Here is a 24,392-nt window from a genome sequence, read left to right on the forward strand (position 1 = left end):
CTCATGATTTGATTCTCTTCATAATATAACAAAATATGAAGCTTAGAACTGGACCACGTGGCCCTTTCTCTTGGAATCGCCTCCCAGTTCGGAATGCTTGCCCCTCTTAACAGCCAGCATTTTCTTAGATCTGCAGTTGGACTCAACACATCCAAGCCTCTGCACAAGCTTCTTTGTACTTTTACCCTTTTTCCAGAAAGTCGGCTTAGTCTGCCCACCATAGCCGCTCTGCTTCCTGTCATCATGCCACTTGCCCTGGGCGTAAAGAGAACCTTTGCCTTTCTTGTACTGTGTCACTTTGTGGGGTTAGTGCCTGCCACACCTCTTGCAGCAAGTCCAGCGCATTTTGGGAATGTTCACCATGTTTGCAAGAGCACTATCAGCACGGGAAAAAAATTAGGCCTACCCTCTTAATGATGATGCTGTGCTACATGGGGTATGTCGCGAGGAATTTAAAATCACCATTGGAGCGTTTATCCGCTGAAGAGTTCTTATAAAAAGAGATTTTTTTCCTTTTAAAAGCACAGTAATATTTTGACCAAAGATACGTTAACTAACATCCCTTTAAAGCGTCAGCTTTATACATTTGATTGTGATCAAGTTTTCTCTTTTACATGAGAAACAGAACATGTCACCAATAAGCAGAAGCTATTCTGCCCTTATTACTGAAAACACATCAGGTGTAATAACTATTTGTCTTTGCCAGAAATAAAAAACTATATAATAGAGATCTATAAATATTGCAAGGTATGAGTAAATGTTAGGAAATTAAAAACAACAAAGGCCAAAATGAAAATTGGAGATCACTTCAAAAAAAAAAAAAAAGCCAGATTACCTGAAAATTTGTTTCTTTTGTAGAAGTACACATTAATCTGAAGAAGGAGCTTCAACGAATCTCCTTAAAGGGTGAATTGATTCTGTTACCTTTAATGCAATGAATGTCTGTGACAAAGGATGGCTACAGGCTACAAATCATACAGATGGAACTTACTGGAAAGATTCCTATATAAATATCTAGAGGAAGAAGCCCATAATGATTTGCAGAACACTTTCTTAGTGGCGTGAGAAATATGTGTCTGATGTGCAATATGCAGGGATAACACCATTGGTTTGCGTACTTTGCAGCAAGGAGTATGATGTGGAACAAGTCTCAGGCTAATCAATTACCAGCCAGTGTCCTGAGTAATGAGACATACTAACCTGAAAGCTCATTCATGAATAACATATAGATACAACTTAATATATTTTAATTAAGTTAAAATTAAACTATTTTGAGATCCCAGTTTTTGTTAGGTTCAGTTTCATGTCCAGAGTAGAAGGAGGAATGAGTGTATTGATATTCAGTATCTGGATTCCATTACTAATTTGTGTATGTACCAATAAGGTGATTATCATTCACTTTGAAAAGGGTTTATGAAAAAGGTTGTTTTTTGGTTAATGTTTGCAAATAAAACCAATAATGCCTACCGTTGTATATATTCCAATAAGTATTTCATGTTTTTATATAAAGCTAAATTCCACGTGAATGATAAGCATTCAGATCTTTTATGAGAAGCTCAATCAATAGCACATTTATTTCAAGCAATATTTACTATATGTTGCTGATATTTTACTTATTTGCTAAATTTTTACATCAAAATAAGTATTAACCCCTTCAAAATTATAACCATGAAATTAGGTGCTTATAAAAGTGATTGCTCAAAAAACGTTGGAAATCTTTCTCTAATTTACTTCCAGAGTGTGTGGCACGTTTAGATGAGTATCATCAGTGGCAGCAAGATTTTCCTTGAAAGTTGTTTTGGTTTGGGGAAATACAAAATGTATTCAATGCCAATCTGCACAATAAGATAGCTGATCAATTTATTCACTACTACTTTATATCAAAAACAGGTGATAACTATAAAGACAGTTTTATTAGGATTCATAAACTTGACTCTTAAGCAGTAACAAAAGAAAAGTTCCAAAATTATTTTAAGAAAGCATTGTTGGCACCTTACACTTGTCAAAATGGCTAGAATCAAAAAGATAATCAAAAGACAATGTTGGTGAGGATGTGGAGAAAAAGGAGCCCTCGTATACTGTTGGTAGGAATGTAAATTGGTGCAGCCACTGTGGAAAACAGTATGGAGGTTACTTGAAAAATTAAAAATAGGAATACTATATGATCTAGTAATTCCACTACTGGGTATTGACCTAAAGAAAACTAAATCAAAAAGATACATGTACCCTTATGGTTATTGCAGCATTATTTACAATAGCCAAGATATGGAAACAACCCAAGTGTCTATTGATAGATGAATGGATAAAAAAGATTTTGTGTGTGTGTGTGTGTGTGTGTGTGTGTGTGTGTGTGTGTGTGATGGAATATTACTCAGCCATACAAAAGAATAAGATTTTGCCATTTGCAACAATGTGGATGGATCTGGAGGGTATTCTACTAAGTGAACTATATCAGACAGAAAGACAATACAATATGATTTCATTTATATGTAGAATCTAAAAAACAAACCAAAAAAAAACTTCTTATTTTTAGAGAGTGCAAGCAGAGAAGAGGGAAAGAGGGAGAGAGAATCTTAAGCACACTCCACACTCAGCACAGAGCCTGATGGTGGGACTCAATCCCATGACTCTGGGATCGTGACCTAAGCTGAACTTGAGTCAAATGCTCAACCAACTAAGCCACCCAGGTGCTGCCCCCTCCCCCTCCGCCCAACCCCCGAAAGAACCCAAACAGACTCTTAAATGCAAAGAACAAACTAGTAGTTGCCAGCCGGAAAGTGACTGGGGTGATGGGTGAAATAGGTAAAGGGGATTTAGAGGTACAAGTTTCCAGTCATAAAATAAGTCACAGGGATGAAAAGTATGGCATAGGGAATTTAGTCAATAATATTGTAATAACATTGACAGATGGTAACTGTCTTACCATGGTGAGCACTAAGTTAATATAACATTGTATGTTAATTATATTTCATTTTTTAAAAAACATTGTTGGAATAAGATAATGAAGGGTCTTATACTCACCTAAGTTTTAAAATTCTGATATAGTTATACCTCATAAAATAAAATGATGTTGGCTGTCCTTTGAACGTTGTAATTAGGCTTGACATTTCAGGGCTATGGACACCCCAAAAGTAATTGCCTTTAAAAATTATTATGCAACTGTTCACAAATAATAGTATGACTATACCCAAACTCTTGGCACAACCTGTAACCTAATTTAGTGTATTTATCTCTTAACCTATTACAGCTGGATTTATAAAGACACGTGCATAATTATCTTCAGACTAGAAGATTATATTTTATTTCCATTAAAAAATATTTTTATCTAGGAGCGCCTGGGTGGTTTAGTCAGTTAAGTGGCTGACTTTGGCTCAGGTCATGATCTTGTGATCCATGAATTCGAACCCTGGGTCGGGCTCTGTGTTGACAGCTCAGAGCCTGGAGCCTGCTTCGGATTCTGTGTTTTCCTCTCTGCCCCTCCCCTGCTTGTGCTCTTTCTTTGTCTCTCAAAAAAAATGAATAGATCTTAAAAAAAAATTTTCAATCTTTTTATCTAAGAAGTTATTAATTGCCATAACTTTTGTTTTTTTTAAATTTTTTGTTTAATGTTTATTTATTTCTGAGACAGAGAGAGACAGAGCATGAGTGGGGGAGGGTCAGCGAGAGGGAGACACAGAATCCGAAGCAGGCTCCTGGCTCTGAGCTGTGAGCACAGAGCCTGACACGGGGCTCAAACTCACAGACTGTGAGATCATGACCTGAGCTGAAGCCGGATGCTCAACCGACTAAGCCACCCAGGCTCCCCTAATTGCCATAACTTTTGAAATGAAATGCCACATTAAAAAAATATAGAATTGAAGGCCATTTTTTGCCTTCAGCACTTGTTTGTTGAGTATTTGCTAGATTTTTGGCCTTCTATTGATTTTTAGCAGTTCAGAGATCTAAGATATAGCCCCAGCCTTCAAGAATTCACAGCCAATAGAAAATGAATAACAATCAATGACAGCAAGGGTTAGCTTACTTTTTCTGTAAAGGGCCAACTAATAAATATTTCAGGCTTTGTGGGCCACATGATTTCTGTTGCAGTTACTTAACCCTGGTGTCATAGCATGAAAACAGCCATAGATAATCTGTGAACAGATGAGCCTGGCTATGTTCCAGTGCGATTTGTATTTACAAAAAATAGGCACCAGCCCTGTACTATAGTTTGCTGATGTCTGAATTCTGGTATCGTGAGGTAGGACCTGTGGTAGAGAGATGCCTAGTGTGCTATGTATGAATGAAGAGAAGAGGACATAAAATCTCAAGGAGGAGGAGATGATGAGCTGAGTCTCCAAAGACAAGGGATTATCCAAGAGAGGCAGAATGGAGAGCCCCTGGATTCACTAATGTGTGCAGAGTACAGGCAGAGGCAGAGAGGAGAGCCCAGTTAGGTGTTAAGTGGGCACCTTATGAAAGTGTAATCATTCAGATCCTCGCCAATAGCATCTTTCTAGATAGTATTGTAAATTGTCGCTACGTAGCTTTTTTTTTTTTTTAAGATGATTTAGTTCATATTCTCGAGGCCATGCAAAACTAGTCTCTCAGCTTGCAAAGAAGACCTACTTGAAAAATGATGAGGGCAACCATCTCAGTATTGGCCTCAGAGTACTGCATTTTGAATTTTTTCGTTTTTATTGAAGTATCGCTTACAAAAAAGTATGTTATACACATATGGGCAGTGTATGGCTCAGTGATTTTCACAAACTTAATACAGTCATGGTACCATGAGGCTACATTTTAATTGTCCACCATTACTAATTCAAGAGTCTTAGACTGCTTCTCAAACTTAATTATTTTTCCTCTCTGAATTTTCAGTCACTTCTTTAGCTTAAAACCCTTACTGCTAACAAGTTTGTTTGTGTAAGGAACTGAGTGGTTCTTACACAGCCTGCCCACCTTTTTCTCCTAGGCCTGTTTGACGTTCAGCTCTCTTTAGTTGACCACTGCAGCCCAGGCTTCTGATTTCTAGAAAATGCTCCTTATTCCAAAATCATCCATTTCTCCCCTGAGTCTCTCCACCTCCAGTAGTGCTTTCAAACTAAAAGTAGCAACTAAGTGAGTCTTCAAATACATTCAGCGAGTTGGACTTGTAACCAGGATTTAAAAAGAGCCTGGGGGCACCTGGGTAACTCAGTGGGTTAAACATCTGACTTCTGCTCGGGTCATGATCTCACGGTTCGGTTCGTGAGTTTGAGACCCGCATCAGGCTCACTGCTGTCAGCACAGAGCCCACTTTGGATCCTCTGCCCACATCTCTTTCTGCCCCTCCCCTGCTCATTCTCTCTCTCTCAAAAGAAATAAATTTAAAAATAAAATAAAAACCTGGTGGAGGGACAAAGAAAGAGGGAGGGAAAGACAAAGAAATGGAAGAGTGCGTTGTTAACCAGTTGAAGCTTCGCTGTTTTGTGAAACTTTGTAGTTAGTTTTTCATGTAAATAAAATTTATTTTTGGGGCGCCTGGGTGGCTCAGTTGGTTAAGCGTCCGACTTCAGCTCAGGTCACGATCTCACGGTCCGTGAGTTCGAGCCCCGCGTCGGGCTCTGGGCTGACGGCTCAGAGCCTGGAGCCTGTTTCAGATTCTGTGTCTCCCTCTCTCTCTGCCCCTCCCCCGTTCATGCTGTGTCTCTCTCTGTCTCAAAAATAAATAAACGTTAAAAAAAAAATTTTTTTTTAAATAAAAAAAAATTTATTTTTTACTATGGGTCATGGTCTTAAAAGTCTAAAAACCATCATAAACCTCAACTTAGTCATTTAAAAATACGACTTAACATTAATATCAGAATAACAATTGATAGTCAAAGACCTTGTTTAAATCAATAAAATGGAAATGTATTGGCCGAAGTAGAACTTTTCCGTGTCTTGGAAGAACATTCCATCTCATTTTTGAAGATGACACAACCAGTGAGATTCAGAGATGTTACAGGACAACAATCACTCATGAATGTATCCCTCATGCATGTACACGCAATAGTCTTTTACCAAATGGTAGTAAACTGAATCCAGCAATATACAAAAAGGATAACATGTCTTAACCAGGTGGAGTTTATCCCAAGAATGCAAAGCAGGGTTTAGAGTAATATCCAGAAACCGGTTTCAATTATTATATTAACAAAATAAAGTAGAAAAACCATTTGATCATCCTTAACAGGTACAGAAAAGCCTTTGACAAAATTAACGTTTATTTATTTTTGAGACAGAGACAGAGCGTGAATGGGAGAGGGTCAGAGAGAGAGGGAGACACAGAATTGGAAGCAGGCTCCAGGCTCTGAGTGGTCAGCACAGAGCCCGATGCGGGGCTCGAACTCACGGACCACGAGATCATGACCTGAGCTGAAGTCGGACGCCTAACCGACTGAGCCACCCAGGCGCCCCGTCAAAATTAAACTCTCCTTCGTGAAAAAAAAAAAAATCACAGCAGACTAGGAAAGGATTTCCTTAGTGAGAAAGGGCATATTTGAAAATCCTACAGCTAAGACACCTAAAGTTTAGAACAAAGCAAGGCCGTGTCCTCCCAGCCATTATTTAACATCGTATGTGGGGCTTCTAGCCAGATCCTAGCCCACAGTAAGGCCAGGGAAAGAAAGAAAAGGCATAAAGATTGGAAAGAAGCAAAACTTTGTGACGATGACATGATCATGTACGTAAAAATGGTTGAAGTTTTAAAGCCTCACAATAGCAAATGTTGCCAGTGGCACAGAGCACCTAACACTCCTACACTGCTGTTGGGCATGGAAGATGGTACAGCCACTAGAAACTGGAAAACGGACAGTTTTTCATAGTTAAACCTACACACAACCCATCAATTCCAAGCCTGTGTATGTACCCAAGGGAAAAAAAAACGTGTATCCACGGAAAGACTGGTACCTGAATGCTTATAGCAGCTTCATTTATAGTAGACCAAAATTGGAAATAACCCAAATGTCCGTCAATAGGTATATGGGTAAACAAATCGCATGTGATACATGCAAAGCATAGGTAAATCTCAAAACATCATGCTAAGCAAAAGAATCCTTACCCAAAAGAGTATATCTTGTATGGTTGCATGTATACGAAATCCTGGAATAGGTGGAAAAAAAAAAACAAAAAACCTCTCGGGACAAAAGCGTATCAGTGCTTGCTTGGGATCAGGAGTGATATACTGACTTCAGAGTAGCATAAGAGAACTTTCCTGGGATTTTTAAATATTTGGTATCTTGTCCTGGTGGTAGTTACTAGAGTTTTGGCACTTGCGAAAACCCATGTGTCTTATTGTATGTAAATTATATCTCAGTAAAGTTGTTGTTGTTGTTGCTTTTTAGAGAGATTTTTTTTATTTTTATTTTTTAGAGAGATTTAGACGTTTAATTTAAAACAAGTGGGCAAAATCAGTGTTAGAAAAAAATCTCCAGCTTAAAAAATTACCGTGGGATGATGAAAATTTCTGGAGATAGATGATCGTGATGGTTGCAGAGCAGTGTGAATGTACTTAATGCTGCAAATGGCTTAAAAATGGTTAAGGGGCACCTGGGTGGCTCAAGCGGTTAAGTGTCCTACCCTGGATTTTGGCTCAAGTCATGATCTCACGGTTCAAGGGGTCGAGCCCTGCCTTGGGCCCTGTGCAGACAGCAAGGAGACTGCTTGAGATTCTCTCTCTCCCTCTGTGTCTCTCTGCCCCTCCCCCACACTCACGCTCTCTCAAAGTAAACGTTAAAAAACGGTTAAAATGGTAAGTAAATTTTACATTACGTATATTTTATCACATTTTTTAAAAGGTTAAACAAAGAAAACAGCTATGAAAACCAAAAAAAAAAAAAATCCTTCAGGAATTAGATGGATATATAGGTGGGTTTTTTTGTGCCCCTCAAAAATATCTTTTAAAGAATTAAGGCAGGGATATGCATGGGGGGCTCAGTCAGTTGGGGGTCCAACTTCAGCTCGGGTCGTGATCTCACAGTCTGTGAGTTCGAGCCCCGCGTCGGGCTCTGTGCTGACAGCTCAGAGCCTGGAGCCTGCTTCGGATTCTGTGTCTCCCTGTCTCTCTGCCCCTCCCGTGTTCATGTTGTGTCTCTCTCTGTCTCAAAAATAAATAAAAACATTAAAAAAAATTTTTTTTTCTAAATAAAGAATTAAGGCAGGGACACAGGGGTGGCTCAGTCGGTTAAGCATCCAACTTTGACTCAAATCATGATCTCATGGTTTGTGAGTTCAAGCCCCACATCAGGCTCTGCGTTTACAGTGCCGAGCCTGCTTGGGATTCTCTCTCTCTCCCTGTCTCTCTGCCCCTCCACCACTCATGTGCGCACTCACGCACTCGCTATCTTTCAAATAGATAAACTTTAAAAAAGAAGGCAGAATCTAAAATATTACAAGGATCTAAAAATTACAACGAGTAATTTCTTTGATCAAAGGTAAAAATGCTTAATCCAAGTATGAATGAAGAATGTCTAATGTGTTAACATGAAACACAGCAAAGATCAGGATTCTGGCCTTGAAGCATTTACACTTTGAGTGTCATATTTGAATATAAACTAGGAAGTATTACCTGTCCAAGTGCCACTTCCTGTAATATGGAGTATCTCAGCAGTTGTATTTCTAGAACTGAATTTAGACTGAAGGATGTGCCTCGTAAACTGCTCTGCCCTTTTGGTTTCTAGTTAGTGATTGCCTCCTGATATTTTTTTATGAATATATTATTTTATATTTTAGAAAATATTATATTTATATCTTATAAATATATTTTCATAAAACTTACACAATTTTTATACTCAGTTTACTCTTCATTTGCAATTTCTAGATCAACCTAGGTGTGAAACCAGATCCACTTAGTTAAAATTATTTTCGTTATTACTGCTCTTCATTCACCTGTTTTCATCAGAGTAAAACTCACTGTAGTTTCTGATGATATTGGCAGGAATTTCTCAGCCAGGAAAGAGGACAATATCACTTGGGAATATGACTGCTTTCTTGCTTGGTGATTTGCTTCCACTTCTAGGTTTTGAGAATAATGGGCAGTTAAAAGGTCTACATGCCAAAAGGAGTTTATGATTGGCTGGATTACGATACAGGAAGTAGATGTCTTTGCAGTAAAGTAAGTAGGGCTTGAAATGCAGAGGAATGGAAGCTTCTATGTGAAAATGTTTCAAGGGGGACAACCTTTTCTCTTTATGGTTCATTCTACTCTAGGTAAGCACCACCAAGCGAGTGAGACACAGAATGTTATTGCATCAAACAAAGCAGAAATACCAGTTGTCCATGAACATGAGCACAGCCATGACCATACACAGCTGCATGCCTACATTGGCGTTTCCCTCGTTCTGGGCTTCGTTTTCATGTTGCTCGTAGACCAGATTGGCAGCTCCCATGTGCATTCTACTGATGGTAAGTGGCCCCAACGCTTTATGGGCAGTGCAATAAATTTGCAGTTTAGAAAGTCACAGATGATTAAACAATTCAGTATATACCAATGGGCTTATTTAGTGCTGAAAACTCTTGTCTTTCTTGGGTTCTGGTGAACATTTTATTCAGTTGGGGGAGCTAGTGAGTTGTGACATGGCACAAGGGAGTGCTCAGTGGGTTATTAATCTTAAAACTGTCTCATTGAGAGTCTAGCACAGAAATTCTTAACTTTTTTTGTGCCGTGGAGCCCTTAGGCATTCTGAAGCCTGTGGACCTTTTAAATGTGTAAAGCATAATGCATAGAATTGCAGAGAAAGCCCAGTTATATTGAAATATAGTTCTAAAACGTTAAAAACAAATGTATGATATAGTAATGTGTATCTTCTTTATTGATGCATTAATTAACAAGATATAATATATTTAAATCATATGCAAGGTGGAGTTAAATTTTATTTTTTAGGACATCAGCATGACAGCTTTTGTTGCTTAGCTTGCTAAAAATCTTAAATTGTGAGATGGGCTTTAACAAGGCAACAGAGTGTCATGTTGAACATTCAGTTGATTTGGTTTTCTGTTTTAATGGTTACTAGTATAGAGAACCCTGATTCACAAAGATATTTTCTTACAGATAAACACATTCATAGCTTGCTTTCCAAAGAAAGCTAAACTTCTCTTAACTACAGTTCTCTAAGACTTTAAATTTAACTCCAGATACAGTAACTTTTTAAAGAAATTTTTAAAATAATTTTTTAATTTATTTTTTAAAGTAAACTCTACCCCTAGCATGGAGCTTGAACTCACGTCCCCAAGATCAAGAATCACATGCTCCACCAACAAGCCAGCCAAGTAACTTTTTTGTCTTAAGATCAATGAATTCATCTTTGGCTAGGTCAGCATCTTTGATATGGTTTGTATTAAATAAAAAAAAAATTCTGATCCATGACAAAAATAAATTTGGAAGAGTTGCATCAAACTCTTGGGGTTTGGTGATATAGGAATTTATAAATATCTCTTTTCAAATACACTGACAGAGAACTTTGCAGATAGGAACGTTTGGAAAGCAGCATAGATATCTTGGTCCCCAGTGAGAGATCCCATGACTTTTGCTGTTTAGTTGCCTGAATGACTGTAGGTGAAGAGTCACCGGAGAGTTGTCCAGCTTTGCCACATGAGCATCTACAGACAAGAAGACTGTAATCATGCAATGTGGAGGCATTATAAGCCCTTAAATTTAAAATAGTGATGAGTGAAAGCAAGAATATGAAGATATTTACAACTGTAAAATAACATGAAATTATCTGATTACTATTGGCAATAGAGTATAGGTAGTGCTGATCTTGTAGCATATTGTCTATGTTCACAATTAAAGGAAATAATAGATTTCAGTTAGAGGTTAGTAAAAATCAAAATGCAGGGTTTTTTCCACGTTAAGGTCACAGGCATCCCCTACATTCTACCTGTGTTCTTCTATGTGGGCCCCAGGTTAAGAATCCTTGGCCTACAAAAAAATCAGTGGAAAAGCAGGCAAAAGACATGAACAGATAGTTCATAAAAAGTTATTAAAATGGTCCTTAAACATATGAAAAGATGTTCAATTTCACTTAAGAATGCAAATCAAAACTCTGCCAAGATGTCATTTCTTACCTGTCAGGCAAAACTTCAACAGCTTGACAATACACTCTGTTATCAGAGCTCCGGTGAAACACACTCTCGTCTATTGCTGTGGGAATGCAAAATTGTACAGCCCCTGCAGAGGAGAGCTTGGCAATATGTAACAAAACTGCACTTGTATTTACCCTTCAACCCCAAAGTCCTATTTGTAGGAATTGCTTCTGATAATATAGCTCCACTATGAAAATACACATGCACAAGATTATTTAGTACAACATTATTTACCACTGTAATACCACTTAAATGTCCAGTCACGGAAATTGGTTGAATGAAGTGTGATGTGTGCATATAATGGAGTTCTAGGTAACTGTGAAAGAGAGTGAGGAATCAGATCTCTGTGAATTGATAGGGAGAGGTTTCTAGGAGATATTGTTAAGTGGGGGGAAAAAAGCTGAAATGTAAATTAGTTTCCATCATATACTACATTTTGTGTAAGAAAGAAGGGGGAATAAAACAAGACCAGCTAGACAACGGTTAGTTACGTGTAAGAAGTGGGTGCAGGGTAGGATAGGGTAGCAGAGTTTCAGGAGGGCATGACACTTCCCTGGGCAGGCCTGTTTAATATAGCTTTGACTTTTGGAAACATGTTGATATTTCCTATATTCAAAAAATAAAATGAAATCAACAAGGATAGGGGAAGCTAACTGAAGCAGATGAACTGTAATTCGGATGAATAACAATCACACTGAAGGGGTTTAAAACAAACGAATTTAAGTGACTTATGAATGTAATGTTTGACTATTTTTAGTTTGGGATGGAGTTGGGGGAAGAAGCATTAAACAATTACTGAACTCTTTATTAGGCTTTGCTTTTTGTAATGGCATAGGTGAAAACAATTCTGAAACTATTTTAGGTGTATTCTAGGATTGAGCAAATGAGTAAGTGTGTTGATGTTGGTGGAACCAGAGTTCTCACTGTGGAAGAGGGGACATACAAATATGAAATGGGGGAAGGCCAGAAAGAACCTCTGTAGGGATGGACTGGAATTGGAGCTATTGGACTCATGATTTCTAAAATGTATATGTGTATATGTGTGTATATGTGTACATATATACGTGTGTGTTTATGTATACATGTATGTATGTCTTAGCTCTGTCTGCAGAGAGGGCCTAGAAGTAAAGACACCTCACTAGCAATGAGCATACCAGGGCTCTTCAGAGAAATGGCTGATTCCAGGACAGGGGCAGGGTAAGTACAAAATGAGCTTGGAACATCTAGTGCTCATAAAAAAATAAAAATAAAAAAAAATAGGAAGGAAGAAAATGGAAATTTGTCACGGAATATAGAGCCAGCTTGAAGGGGCTCCCACTGGCCAGATATAGGACAATTTGAGCTCCAATATAATTAAGAATAGTAACGAAGTATAAACCATTGAAAACATGAGGATCAGTGAGCACATCCACATGAGAGAGAGAGAAGGAGAAGGGAAGATGCTTGTTTACAGTAGGTTGCTAAAGGCCAACTTGTAAATGTGGAAAGGGTGCTGGCATTAGAAAATCATTTTTGCAATCCTCATAGTAAAAACTGGCTCAGGCCAGAATCACCAATGAATATTGCATCTAGGAGATGAATTTTGATTTGCTTATTAGTTGCAAAGGAAAAAGAAGTAACTAAACGAAGAAATCCAATAATACCTTGACCAGATGGTTAACACTAATGTCACTGGCATCTGTTTTCAATGTGGGCAAATAAGTTCCCATCAGACCATCCTCCTTACAGATACTTATAAACTCTGGGCATATATTTTTTAAAAACTACCTAAAGACACTGGAGAGTGACCCAAAGCAGGAAAATTCTGGAGGGGAGTCAACCCGTGGAACAGGGTGAGTTCCTATTTTTACTGCTTTTAAGCAGTCAGTGCCCAGTGAGGTAGCTAAAACTGATAGAAAACTCAGTCTCTCAGGCCTAAGGAACCAGAGGACAGAGTTCAGGGTAACTACAGCCACTGGAAGGTACAACCCCACATTTTATGTATAAATTCTACCCAAGTCTGGCAAGGCCCTGAACCATTCTTTTGTGGGCAGACTCAGCTAAAGATGAGAGAACTAAACCAGGATTTGAGCAGCTGCCCAGAAGACAGACTTTGCAGTTTGAGCTAAACCAAGTTACTTAAAGCACAACACAAAAGCAACACTCTTTGGAAGAATATAATAGAATTCAGAGTGTCCACAAGATAACGTTCACAGTGTCCAGGATATAATCCAAAATTCACTCCACTAGTAAGCAGCAGATGTACATTCTGTGCGTCTAGATGTGACATCCTGAGAGGCAGCATCTGTAGAGTATTCAGCGTGCATATTCAGCCTGTATTCAGAATGCATAATCTAAGGACACATCAGACAAACCCAAAAAGGAAGGAGCAGTCTGTTAAAAAACAAGAAAGGCTGAGGGAAGGGACGTGTATTCTTCAAAGATACCAATGTCGCAAAAGTCAAAGGCAGAGAAAATGGTTCAGATTAAAGGGAACTACAGAGAAACAAGTAAGTGCATATATGATCCCAGACTGGATCCTTCCGGGGAGGGAAAAATGCTCTGAAAGACCTTCCTGGACAGCTAACAAATTAGAATATGCAAGAGAGATTAGAAAAAAGTATCAATATTAGATTTACTGAAGTTGATAACTGTGCTGTGATTATATGAGAAAATATCCTTTCTCTTAAGGAAATATACTTTGAAATATCTAGGGATAAAGAGTTACGATGTATGCAACTTACTTTGAAATGGTACAGAAAACAAGTTGTGTGTGTGTGTGTGTGTGTGTGTAGTATGGATAGAAAAAGAACATGAACACAAATAATGAAGCAAATGGGGCAAAATGTTAGACAGTAGGTCGTTCTGAGAAAGGAGTGTGTGAGTGTTTTTTTTAACATGTCAAAACTTTCCGAAGATTTGAAATTATTTCCAAATAAAAGGTTTTTTTTCAAAATTCATGGAATTGAATTTAGCCTTTTTAGTCCAAGGATATTTTTTGTTTCATTTGTTAGTCTTGCATTTACTGTTTCTTTTCAGTATTTTTCCATGCACTTTTTTTTAATGGTCTTATATATATTGGGAAGTTGATTTAGAAGTAAATGCTTTTATTTGTGTGCTTTTTTACCAAATAGCAAATGAGAAACACCCTCTGGTTGGATGGGATCTGATTCCATCTACGTTACATAGTTGCCCACAGTGGCCTCGGTGACATTTTTGCGATTCTTGTCAGTTTCGATTTTAAATGCACTTAAAGGCCCACTAGTGCCCTATGATACTATACAAAGAATTAAAAATAGCATGTGTTCCTTTATTCTTCTTCCTGTTTTATCTTTGAAGTCACTGTTTTTGCTGGCTTTCATGTATCTAGTAATCTGGTTTTACCAATTATCTGCAGGGTTTTATCTATTGTTAAATCTCAGTAAAAATTCATTTATTAAATTTATGCTAAAGCAGTCTTTTCCTATAGATTTATAAAAACTGCGTTTTAATTGTAAAGCCTCTAATTTTTATTTAAGATGCTATTTATAACTAGAAAAGTCAAAGCAAACTTGTCACACAGTATAATATGATATTCTTCACATTTTGGGGCGATATTGAAATATTTGTTGTCTCAGACCAACTGGGGCTTTAGCTTCCCTTCCTTGTAGTATTTTAATTAGAAGATAATTTTATTTTTAGTAAAAAGATAACATGTTACTTTACTTGTATGTGTTTTTTCCCACTGTAAACCATTCTTCCTATGTGCTGGGTTCCCCCAGAAGATTAAATCCCTTGGAATTTATTTGGCCAATGTCCATCTGTCATTTCATCTGGCATTTTGATGTCCTCATCTTTAACTTTACATTGTTTGGACATTATTGACTTGCTGGTATATTTCCTATTATAGCAGTAACATTCATACAGAGAAATGTTTTTCTTCCCTCTCTAGTAAGGATTTATTAAGCAGCTATTGGGTTTCCATTGCTGTGCGACATTCTGTAAGACATGTGAAAAGGGAATGGAGAGAAGTGGAAAATTCACTTCTGTGCAGTTTACAATCAGTCTGGGGACATCAGACCTATCTGAGTGAAAACAGTTTTGCGTATCTCAGGTGGTGATATAGAAGAAACTGAAGTAGTATGTGCACTTAGAGCTCTTGGTTTCTAGGCAAGGGGAGCCTTTTGAGCTGGAATTGATCTTTAATTCTTTCTTAAGGGAAGTAGTCCTAGAATTGACTTTTACAATGGCTATGTTTTGGACTGAGGAGCTGAGAAGTTATGCACATGCCAAGAATTAAAGACGAGAGATTTGAGGAAGGGAGAATGAGAATGTTTTGTTAGAAGGTGTTAAGGAAGCTGGTTTAACTGGACTGAATAGTGAGAAATAAGATGACACCAGTTAATAAAGAGCTTAAGAACCTATGAATGGAGCAGTTTGGACTGAGTTTGATAAGCAGCAGATTCTTAGCTAGTTAACTGGCACGCCAGAAGGGTGGTGATTCAGAGATGAGCATTCCGACAAGGATGTGTAAGATGAATCAGATGAGGGAGAAATGAGAGCTAGGGGAGACCAGCTGGGAGCCTGTTGCTAAGTCAGGTTCAAGTTGATGAAAGTTTAGGTTAGGATGATGGCGATTAAGTGGAGAAGGGCAAGCATGATAGACATTTTGGTCTTGGAATAAAGCTAAAGTTTCAGGAGGCCGGGGAGAGGAGCAGGTAGGCAGTGACAATTCAGTTGGTCTGGAGAGAAGTGAGGAGAGGCCACAGAGTACTTTCCAGGGAGAGCCGGAGCGCTCAGGGGTGCAAGGCAGCTGAGGCAGTTAGGGGTTACGTATTGTCTGTTCAGGGAAGGCTGGGGCAGATGAAGAGTTCCCTCCTGCCCACTTCTTTCAGGACAGGAGAAACTTCTAAGTGTTTGAAGCCAGTCGTGAGGAAAGACAGGAGGAAAACAATCTACTTTAAGAGCTTTCAAAGAATTCTTCCACCTCCAGGACAGTGTTCTAACAGTTTCTATTTCACATTGCTTAATGACTGACTCGCTTATTTTTACTTCAGATCCAGAAACAGCAAGGCCCAGCAATTCCAAAATCACCACCACGCTGGGTCTGGTCGTCCATGCTGCAGGTAGGGCGGGACTGCAAAGAGAGCCCTTTCTCTCCTGGTGCACCATGGGGAGTTTAGTGTTTACATCCCAGGGACCACCCCCATGAAAGCTCTTGGGCTGGCCTTCAGGGAGAGGGTCTCGTGATGAAGTTCTCCAACCCAAGTATAAACCCTGGCGTACTCAGTGTCAGGGTTTTGCGAGCTAAGAATGGTTTTTATATTGTTTAATGGTTGAAAATATTTTGTGGCACCTGAAAATTACATGAAGTTTAAAGTTTAGTGCCTGTATTGAAAAAAAAATAAAATAAAATCCAAAAAAATAAAAAAATAAAAAAAATAAAGTTTAGTGCCTGTAAATAGTCTTTTTGGGAACACAACCATGCCCACTTGTTTACATCTTACCTGTGGCTCTTTGCACAGTAATGGCAGAGTGCTGCAAGAGAGCAAATGGCTTGCAAAACCTGAAATATTTCCTCGTTGGCCCTTTAAGAAAAAAATTTGCTGACCTCTGCCCTAGAACCTCATCTGGAAAAGAGTTTTGACACTTTTATACTGAATAGCCCTCTTGCTCAGTGTATACCTAAAGTGCCAGTTGAGGCAGAGGTGGGCCGTAGAATGCAGAAGGCTCAGCATTGCTAATTGGGCATGCCTTAGAATGATCACCAAAGACCAGTCCCAGTAGTGGGATTCTGGGCAGGACAAAGGCATGTGAAATGTGGCATGCTATTACTTGGACCTTTCTAACAGAACATGCCTATCTGACAAAACTTTAGCCAGCCAGCCAGCCAGTGTTTACTTTTGACGTATAAATCATCTCTGTAAAGTTGTAGTGTTCTTATGTTGTGTTTTTTCATCTACAAGATGCAGAGTTGCTTTCTTTATAATCTTTGCTATTTCTGCTATTACAGTTTGATTAATCAGTGGATTATACCTTATGATACTTTATATATACTTTATATACTTACATACTTTATATACTTTCTGGCAACATACTTTTCTAATAACAGCTGATACATTGAATATTTGGGGCCAGGTGCTAAGCAGCTTACAAATGTTATCTCATTTAACCCTCATGAAAACCCAAAGAACACATACTTCAGTGAACCCATTTTAGAGATGAGAAGACTAAGGTTGAGAAAGGTCAGAGAACCTTCCCAGAATCAAATGCAGGTCTACCTGACTCTAAAACTCATATAAGACTAGGACACTAGTATAGATGCTGTTGTTGTTGTATTTATAATGTTTTATGTTTCGTTTTTTCCAAATTTAGCCGACGGTGTTGCCTTAGGAGCGGCAGCCTCTACTTCCCAGACTAGCGTCCAATTGATTGTGTTTGTGGCAATAATGCTACATAAGGTAAGGGGAATCCTAGTGAAAGATTTGATATTGAATATATTCACAATTAAAATTTCTCTTTGGTCATTAACATTTTCCTGGAATGGGGAAATATTTTTAGCTATTTTCATAATTGCCCTTCGTTTGAGACAGTTGACTAGATGGAAGGGATTTTTTTTTATGGTCCTATACACAAATTATTAAATTCTCTACAGATTTCTGTATTTTATAATAATTTTTGTTGGTAAATATTCTTGTTTTTTTATACTCTTTTCTTGACTATTTCTCTCTTCCTACTGTCTAAAACACACACACACACACACACACACACACACACACACACACACACACGCATAGGATATTTTCTTAGCTTAGAACATTAGTTCCTAAAAGGCAGAGTTCAGTCTTGGTACCATGCCTCTTTTTTTCGGTGAGAATTCAGTCCAATGACATATACTTCATAATATAGAAGCAATCCATACTTTAAGAGTATTTAGGACTAATTTTTTTTTTTCCAGGCACCAGCTGCTTTTGGGCTGGTTTCCTTCTTAATGCACGCTGGCCTAGAACGGAATCGAATCAGAAAACATTTACTGGTGTTTGCGCTTGCAGCACCAGTCATGGCCATGGTGACATACTTAGGACTAAGTAAGGTACGTCTTATTCATTTCTAGTTTATCTAGACATATCCAATTTTTTTGTGATCTACCAGAATCTATGGTCTTTTATGTTGAGTTTCTCAGTTAAGTTACTCTCTCAAACTAAAAATGAAATTGGGGCTCCTGGGTGCCTCAGTTGGTTGAGCATCCAACTTCGGCTCAGGTCACGATCTCACGGTTAGTGAGTTCAAGCCCCAGGTCAGGCTCCTCGCTAACCATGCGGAGCCTGCTTGGGATTCTCTCTCTCTCCCCCTCTCTCTGCCCCTCCCCTGCTCGCTCTCTGTCTCAAAAATAAAATGATAAATAAAAATGAAATTACGAGTAAAAACCAGTACAAGGTAAACATCTCAATTCCAAGGCATTCCCTTCATAAATTTACATCTTCCTGTTCATTTAATTTGAAAATGTCTTCCCCTTCAATTCCGAAAACATTTGCACATATACATGATCTTTCAAATAACGTAACTTAAGCCTAACCAGACCCACTAATTTTATTTGACAGATGTATAATAAGCCACGGTACATATTTAATGTTTAAGCAGGCACGTGAAGAGTGAGGGACAAGCAAATGGCAGCTTTGAGGAGAATAGGGGATGAGCAGAGATGTCTATATTCTCATATCACCGCATACTAAATATCCAGTTATCATTGCGCTGAACATAACGTCAGACTTGAAGTAATGTGTCTGTCGCTTGTCAGTTCTGAGCCTGGGTATTCTTCCCCTGCTGTTCAAGTTGGACCTTTCCCTGTCTTCCAGTTCCGTCCACTGGGGCTGCGGGTCTCATTGACCTGTTGTATTTCAGTGTCAGCTGGCAGGTGACAGGAGGAGAATCTTAGCACCAGACTGACTTAGGGCTCGTTCATGGAACTGCTTTCCCATACTCTCTCTGAAGGTCACTGATTCTTCTGAGTGTCACTCAGTTCATAGCTGATACCGCAAAACTTATATTAAATTCTTTTTTAATGTTTATTTATTGTTGACAGAGAGCGAGAGCAGGAGTGGGGGAGGGGCAGACAGAGAGGGAGACACAGAATCCGAAGCAGGCTCCACAGCAGCTGTGGAGCTGTCGGCACAGAGCCTGACATGGGCTCAAACTCACCGACCACGAGATCATGACCTGAGCCAAAGCCGGACGCTCAACCGACTGAGCCACCCAGGCACCCCCCAAGAAAACTATATTAAAAGGAACATATGAGAAACGAGGTGGTCAAAACATGGTTAAGTTCATGTTAATCAAGTTTGTTGGTCTGGATTGCTAACAAATGAGGTGTCATAAAAACCCTCTCTGATCGTTTGAAGAGGCTTTTCTTCTTTCAGTCAGTATATAGTTCCTTTTAAGTATTACCCTATATATCACTTCATTGATCATCGATCAAAGACTTTAGAACTTTAGACAGAAAGGTGTAATTCTGGAGGCATGGGGTTACATGTTACATTATGGCGTGCTCCTTTCTTAAATTTTTAATTGTTGTAGTCCATGGGTCCACTTTTTTAATAGAAAAAGTTGAAATTAATTGTGTCAAGATTAGCTTATAAGATGTTTCTAGCCTCTGAGGGCAGGTGCTCGATGTTGATTACCACTGTATCTCAACAGCTGGCCTGGAGCCTGGTGTATAGGGGATGTTTGTTAACTATTAGTAGAATAAATGAGTGAATGTACGAAATTTAATATCTGCATTAATAATGCCGTTGATTCCATTGTAAGAATAATACGTGCCAGACCTGTTCATCCAGACTTGATGTTTGCTTGAAGAAGCAATTGTGTACAGTATCAATAGTCTTAAACCCTTATTTGGAAGCTTCTCATCAATCACAAAATTGCTCTGATCTCAAGATGTCCCCAGTGTCCCATAGTGCACCAGTTGTGAATAGAGTGTTTTTTTAATTGGAACTTCTTCCTGACTCTGAATTTTAATTGTTCTTCTCCTTCTTCTCCTCTCTCTCTCTCTCTCTCTCTCTCTGTCTCTCTGTCTCTTTCTGTTTCTCTCAATTCACAGAGCAGTAAAGAAGCCCTTTCAGAGGTCAATGCCACTGGAGTGGCCATGCTTTTCTCTGCCGGGACATTTCTTTATGTTGCCACAGTACATGTCCTCCCGGAGGTGGGCGGAATGGGGCACAGTCACAAACCCGACCCCACTGGCGGGAGGGGCCTCAGCCGCCTGGAGGTGGCAGCCCTGGTTCTTGGTTGCCTCATCCCACTCATCCTGTCAGTAGGACACCAGCATTAAACGTCAGGTTCCAGCCTCAGTCCGTGGCTGTCCAGCATCCGGTGAGAACAGCCAGCGCGTGACAGCTGCTCACTTCCTCGGTGTCTTGTCTCACCTTGCCCATCTCCACCTGTGTTCCTAGAGTCCGGAGGGAGGTGAGATTAAAACCTGGAGTAACGGAAAGCTTTTAGACGAGAAACGACACACTGCGGCTGGATGTGGACATTCCGTTGTGTTGTTTTTTAAAGGGCCCTTGGCGTTTTGAGTTTTGATGTTTCTCTTAACCCCTATTCTCAGGGAAGATGGAATTTCATTTTAAGGAAAAGTGGAGAACTTCATACTCACGATGAAATAGTAATTACGAAAGTACAGTGTTCTGTAATTAAGCTAAATCTCTTTGTTAGTTTAGAGGCTCCGCCGCTTACTTTATCCATTGATTTTTAACATGGTTCTCACCGTGTAAGACTGGTGCTTTAGCATCTCTGCCACATGCCTTGATCAAGGTCATAATGTCCACTGTCTTAGATGCTAAAGAGAATTGTCATCTACCTGGGGCAAGAGTCAGGAAAATGACGGCAAGACACCTTAAAAGCTGACTTTTTACTCGAGAGCTGTCCATTGAAAAGGGGGTGTCTGGAGAGACTTAACACCTCCTTTCACATCTGCCTCTTTAAAGAGGGCCCGCCCTTCCATCAAATGGAGCCACAGAGATGGACTAGCATCGGAGGAGGTGACTAGTATTTCTTCTTAAGTTCTCTTTTGCAGCATACCTGCCTATAATGCATTCATACAGAGGAGCCAAGTTCTGGTAGGTTCAGGGCCCCCGCCCCCCAGCCATTCCTTCAAGAGCAGTCAGATCCCAAAGTACCTTTTGAAATTGAGGGGTATTCATTTTAAGTGAATTTGGATAGTGACTGACATCTTTGTAGTAATCTTTTTAAAATTGAGATTACCAAAACCTATGTCGTCCCTTTTTTTTTTTTTTTTCTTTTTAAGTATTTATCTTAGCAGACCGGCAGTCCCTCCGGCAGAATACTCGGTGTCCCGTGGGAAGTGCTAGGTCAGCGTCACATAAGCACCTGCAGCAATGAAGACGGTCACGATGTATCACAAGTGGGAACTGTTTGCCTCTTGATTTAAAGCTTATTGAAATCATGTCTCTTGTCTCTTGTCTCTTCATCTTTTCCGTGCTTTCCTCCTGACTTTCCCCTCCAGCACCCCCTCCCTCTAATGTGCTGCTCACTGCTGACAGCGACGTTAGGATTTGTGTGAATTGAACTCTCATCAGGACAACCACTTCTTGAACGGTGACGATGAAGATGACATTGTCTCTTTACTTTATTCCCTTCAATGAAGTCACTTTTGTGTCAAATGCAACTCTGCTAAGCCCTTAAAATGTCACTTCCTCATACGTGAGATGATGCGGTCACTAATATTCTGGTAATTTAAACAATTGAGATAGTAAAAGCGTTTAACAAACTAGGATGATTTTTCCGTGTTTGCCAAAGTCCCTGTAAAACTTTGTGTTATCAACTCAGTGTATAATACTGTGTCATTAATTTATTTTGATTTTCTGTACCATTTCAAAAACACATTATAGAAAGAGGGAACCAAGACCGTGTTCTTCAGGGCAGTGGGTTTAGGAGTCCGTAAAATGTTTTATATGACGTATATGCCAGCATGCCTGTAATTTCTTTATTTCCTTCCTAGATTTGTCAATGGGTCAGCAGCTATGGAAATAGACCTCGAGAGCCCCCTGCTGGCTGTAGACCAAAGTAGCATAAATAGGAGGCGGTTTCGTATAGTGGCTGCAGCCATTGCATATGCGCTTAAAACCAGCAGAAGGTACAGCATGGAAAGTCTGAGTGACTTTTCCTGATAGCAACTCTGACTTATGAAGAGTCTTGGGGCTTCATGTGGTCCTTCAAGATGTCATGGTTGCCTTGATTCTCCCTGGACATTTACTTTGTTAAATAAATAGTACATTTTAGTGTCTGGCCTGGTTTGGATGGCAGCACTCTCTGCCATACTGTTGTATGAGAAATGATGAGAAATTCGTTCTGCTGGCCAAAGCCTCTTGCAGCAGTGCCCTGCCATCACTAAAAGTGTGGCTAGAATAGCTTGCTGGGTAGGTGGGGCCTTGAACTCTGGCAAGGATCGAACCATCAGACTTCCAAATTTGCCTTCCCCTCTGGACCTCACAGTAACAAGCAAACCTTTCAAGGCCTATCAGCTCTCAGAAGCTATGGGCTTCCCCAGATTTTAAAGCTGCTGCCTCAGGAACTACTCCTGTGTCTCCTGGTCAGCAGGCAGAAATAGCCATACTAACCTTACAGGGCTCAAATGCATCTTCAGGCAGCAGGGGACCAAGCAGCATGGCAGAGGCCTTCTTCACCGGGGGAAGAACTTGCTCGTGGTGGGCAGTGTCCCAGAAGAGGCCACAGCAGTGGTCGCTTACTGGCACACTTCAGTTCTGTTTTCCTCTTGTTTAAAACTGCCTCCTGCTTTAGATGTAGATGCCTTAACGCTCTCACACATTTGAAAACGTTGGCAATACTTAAGCTGCTGCCATGATTACAGATGGAATTATTGGCTACCAGAGAGATGCAGTTGATGAAAAGCATGGTCCTTCCTTCCTCATAACCAAAGCTAATCTTAATTGCAATTTGACTCCATTTCCTTGGTAGGGATCAATTTATTCAGATTCCAGATGCACTCTTAAATGGCAAATTAAATTGAAAAACACTACTGATCCATTCCCCTCACTTGTTTCCCAGTGAATTGCATATCAGTCCCCATTTCCCCGAAGCGGTGATGTTCCGGGTCTGGTGGCTTTCCTGCACCGGAGTGTAGTGAGTTGGAAACGGTACCACCTGCAGAGGCTCTGGGTTCTCTCTTCCCCCCATTACCTTTTTACTTCCTTATTCAAAACAGCCGAGTCAGCCGTGTTCCTGTATAATGAATTATTAGAAAACGGAGAGAGGTGGTCATTTGGAGGGGTCAGTTCTTTGTAAAGAGGAGACCATGGAAGTGTGTTTCTTACCAGCCTACTTGTAAGGGTCACTTCCTGGTGTTTCTCTTGTTGGAGGATTAGAGCTAGGAGGACACCCCCACATCGGAGTATATTATGCCCTTCAGACACATGGTAGCCAGGTACTAAACACGGGAGCTGTCTGCCAACAGCACAAGCCCCCAGAGAATGTTCTTGCCTACATGGCTCCTGGGCCCCTTGGGAGATTGAGAATAATGACCAGATTCTTCTAAAACCACTGCAGCGCAAGGTGATCTACAGGGGAACCGTCGAAGATTTCTGGTCAAAACAGAATGATCCCGAGAGCACTGTTGGGAGATGCCATGAACTTAAAGCCAACGATGTAGCCCCCTTTGTAGCTGAGACATCTAGATCGATCGCCTCAGGAGACTTGAGGGAAATTTGTGACTTGTAGGAAAGGAGACAACCATTGGGAATTCTCTAGATATGCTCAGCCTAAACACAAGGAACTTGGCTTTGGTCTTTTTTCTGATAGCATCTTCTAGCAAGTTGGAAGTCTCATGGGATAAAACTGCAGTTCCCCTGGTTCAGTAGCCTGAAGAGTGATTTTAAATGTCCCCTTTTCTGGATCCTTTGTAAACATGAAATCATTCCATGGATGGCTGCCTTATAATTTTGTCTCTTTCCACGTTAATTGTGAATGGTTAAAAAAAAAAAATTTTTTTTTTTTGCTGTTTTCTGATTTGTTTTATGATATTAAATTTTTATTAGTGCATACCTTATGTGAGTGGCTCATTACTTCCTCTCTTGGCAGTTTGCTTCTCTGTTTGATGGCTAGACTTGACCCACATCTGAACATCAGAAAAGGTAATGAAAATCTTTGAAGGCCAGAGAAAGATGTGCCCACTATATGATATCCTTAAGGAAAGGGGGAAGGGAGATGAAGGACTCAATACACCAGGTGCCCCCAGACATACTAATTCATTGACTTTTATTTTTGCTTTGCCATGGTTGTTAGTAAATATTACTTAGGAAGGTAGCTGCCTGCTCCCAGAA

General features: G+C 39.7%; 1 protein-coding gene and 1 pseudogene across 3 annotated transcripts in view; one reads left to right on the forward strand and one right to left on the reverse strand.

Annotated features, from left to right (window-relative positions):
* SLC39A9 (solute carrier family 39 member 9) overlaps positions 1-24,118 on the forward strand; it is a 52,324-nt gene extending 28,206 nt beyond the window's left edge. The window contains exons 3-8 of one of the 3 annotated variants that reach the window (XR_008417249.1): positions 9,205-9,399; positions 16,095-16,163; positions 17,413-17,498; positions 17,996-18,130; positions 20,135-21,074; positions 21,341-24,118. Coding sequence is in view for 2 of the 3 variants with exons in the window: in XM_019451413.2 (XP_019306958.2) it covers positions 9,205-9,399; positions 16,095-16,163; positions 17,413-17,498; positions 17,996-18,130; positions 20,135-20,365 (716 nt within the window). In the remaining variant the exon portion in view is untranslated. Of the gene's footprint in view, positions 1-9,204; positions 9,400-16,094; positions 16,164-17,412; positions 17,499-17,995; positions 18,131-20,134 lie in introns of all 3 variants that reach the window. The other 2 variants (XM_019451413.2, XM_053889535.1) reach the window with 2 other exon arrangements.
* LOC128773028 (60S ribosomal protein L36a-like) lies at positions 43-363 on the reverse strand (annotated as a pseudogene).
* Positions 24,119-24,392: the final 274 nt, after the last annotated feature.

This window comes from Panthera pardus, unplaced genomic scaffold (genome assembly GCF_024362965.1).
Source record: "Panthera pardus isolate Hobbes unplaced genomic scaffold, ASM2436296v1 HiC_scaffold_24, whole genome shotgun sequence".
NCBI lineage: Eukaryota > Metazoa > Chordata > Mammalia > Carnivora > Felidae > Panthera > Panthera pardus.